The sequence below is a fragment of the Etheostoma cragini genome, unplaced genomic scaffold (assembly GCF_013103735.1).
Source record: "Etheostoma cragini isolate CJK2018 unplaced genomic scaffold, CSU_Ecrag_1.0 ScbMSFa_309, whole genome shotgun sequence".
NCBI classification, from domain to species: Eukaryota; Metazoa; Chordata; class Actinopteri; order Perciformes; family Percidae; genus Etheostoma; species Etheostoma cragini.
This window is the reverse complement of record NW_023267321.1, coordinates 1-1,280: the sequence shown is the minus strand read 5'-3', so window position 1 is coordinate 1,280 and position 1,280 is coordinate 1. Positions and strand designations below refer to the sequence as shown.

Genomic DNA, 1,280 nt, shown 5'->3' with positions numbered 1-1,280 from the left:
CCTCCCCCCGGCTTCTTCTTCAGCTCCTCACACTTCCTGAACTTGCAGATCTGGTGACCCGTCTTCCTGTTGCGGCACGACGAGCACACGCCGCAGTTGATGAGCCGCCGGCACGGCCCGCACACGCCACACCGCTTCCTCTTCCGCTTGGCAACCGCGCCCGACGACGACGACGACAGGGCCACGCCCCCGGGGGCCGTCACCCCGGACGACGAGGGCGAGGCGGCGGAGGGGCAGGGGGAGGAGTTAGCGTGCTGCTGGCAGTCCGTGAGCGCCCGCTGGCCGCCCGTCATCTGGAAGGCGCTGCCGGCGTCGGCCGACCCCATCGCCATGACGATGACCCCCGGGGGTAGTCCCAGCCCCCCCAGGAAGCCTCCGCCCATCACCCCTCCCCCGTTGCAGCTGCCGGCCTCCGATAGGCCCATCATGTCCGCGTGGGCGTGGCCCTGCTTGCCCACGCCGCCGCAGTCCGCCGCGCCGCCGTACGTCTGCAGGAAGTTCCCGTTGGGGGGGTGGTGGTGCGCCGCGCCCTGCGAGGAGGCCGTGTGCGCCAGTTTCTCCCCGCCCCCCCCCTCGGCGCCGCCCCCTCCCCCGCCTCCCGGCCCCCTGCCGCCCTGGTGCACGCTGGCGCTGTGGTGCGACGGCGCCATGTGTCCGGCGGCGTGGTGGTGGGGGTGCGCGGGGGCGGGTTTGGGCCGGCCCCAGAACACGGCCGCCGGGTGGTTCACGTTCATGTTCGTGTCGTGGCAACCCCAGGGTGCCGTCGCCATGGCGCCCAGCCTGGCGGCGGCGGCGGCGGCGGGGGGGAAGATGGGGCCGGCGGCCGCCAGGCGCGCCGCCAGCTTGGAGGACTGAGGGAAGTTGGAGACGTTCATGTTCATGTTGACGTTGGTCTTGTAGAAGCTGGCGATGGACGAGCGGTACCGGTCCATCTCGGAGCCGTAGTCCAGCATCGGCGCCAGGCCCGACATCTGCAACGACCAATGGGAGAGCAGCTCTCAACACACAGTAGAGAACGTTTAATTAACATAACTTTAATTAACATAACTGTGATTACATTTATTATTCTTTAATAATATTATTTTTGTTATTTTATTTCTTTATCAGGTAGAACAGATAAAGTCACGCTCTTATTTTGAAATATTGGAACGTCTGTGTGCGTGTGTGCGCGTGTGTGCGTGTGTGTGCGTGTGTGTGTGTGTGCGTGTGTGTGTGTGTGCGTGTGTGTGCGTGTGTGTGTGTGTATATGTCTGTGTGTGTGTGTGTGTGTGTGTGTGTCT

At 64.5% G+C, this 1,280-nt stretch overlaps 1 protein-coding gene across 1 annotated transcript; it reads right to left on the bottom strand.

The window, feature by feature from the left end:
• Nucleotides 1-5: 5 nt before the first annotated feature.
• On the bottom strand, nt 6-973 carry LOC117940704 (CXXC-type zinc finger protein 5-like; the record flags this gene model as incomplete). The annotated part of the gene is made up of 1 exon (XM_034865888.1): nt 6-973. A coding segment is annotated over exon 1 (966 nt), but the record flags the coding sequence as incomplete, so codon positions are not given.
• Nucleotides 974-1,280: the final 307 nt, after the last annotated feature.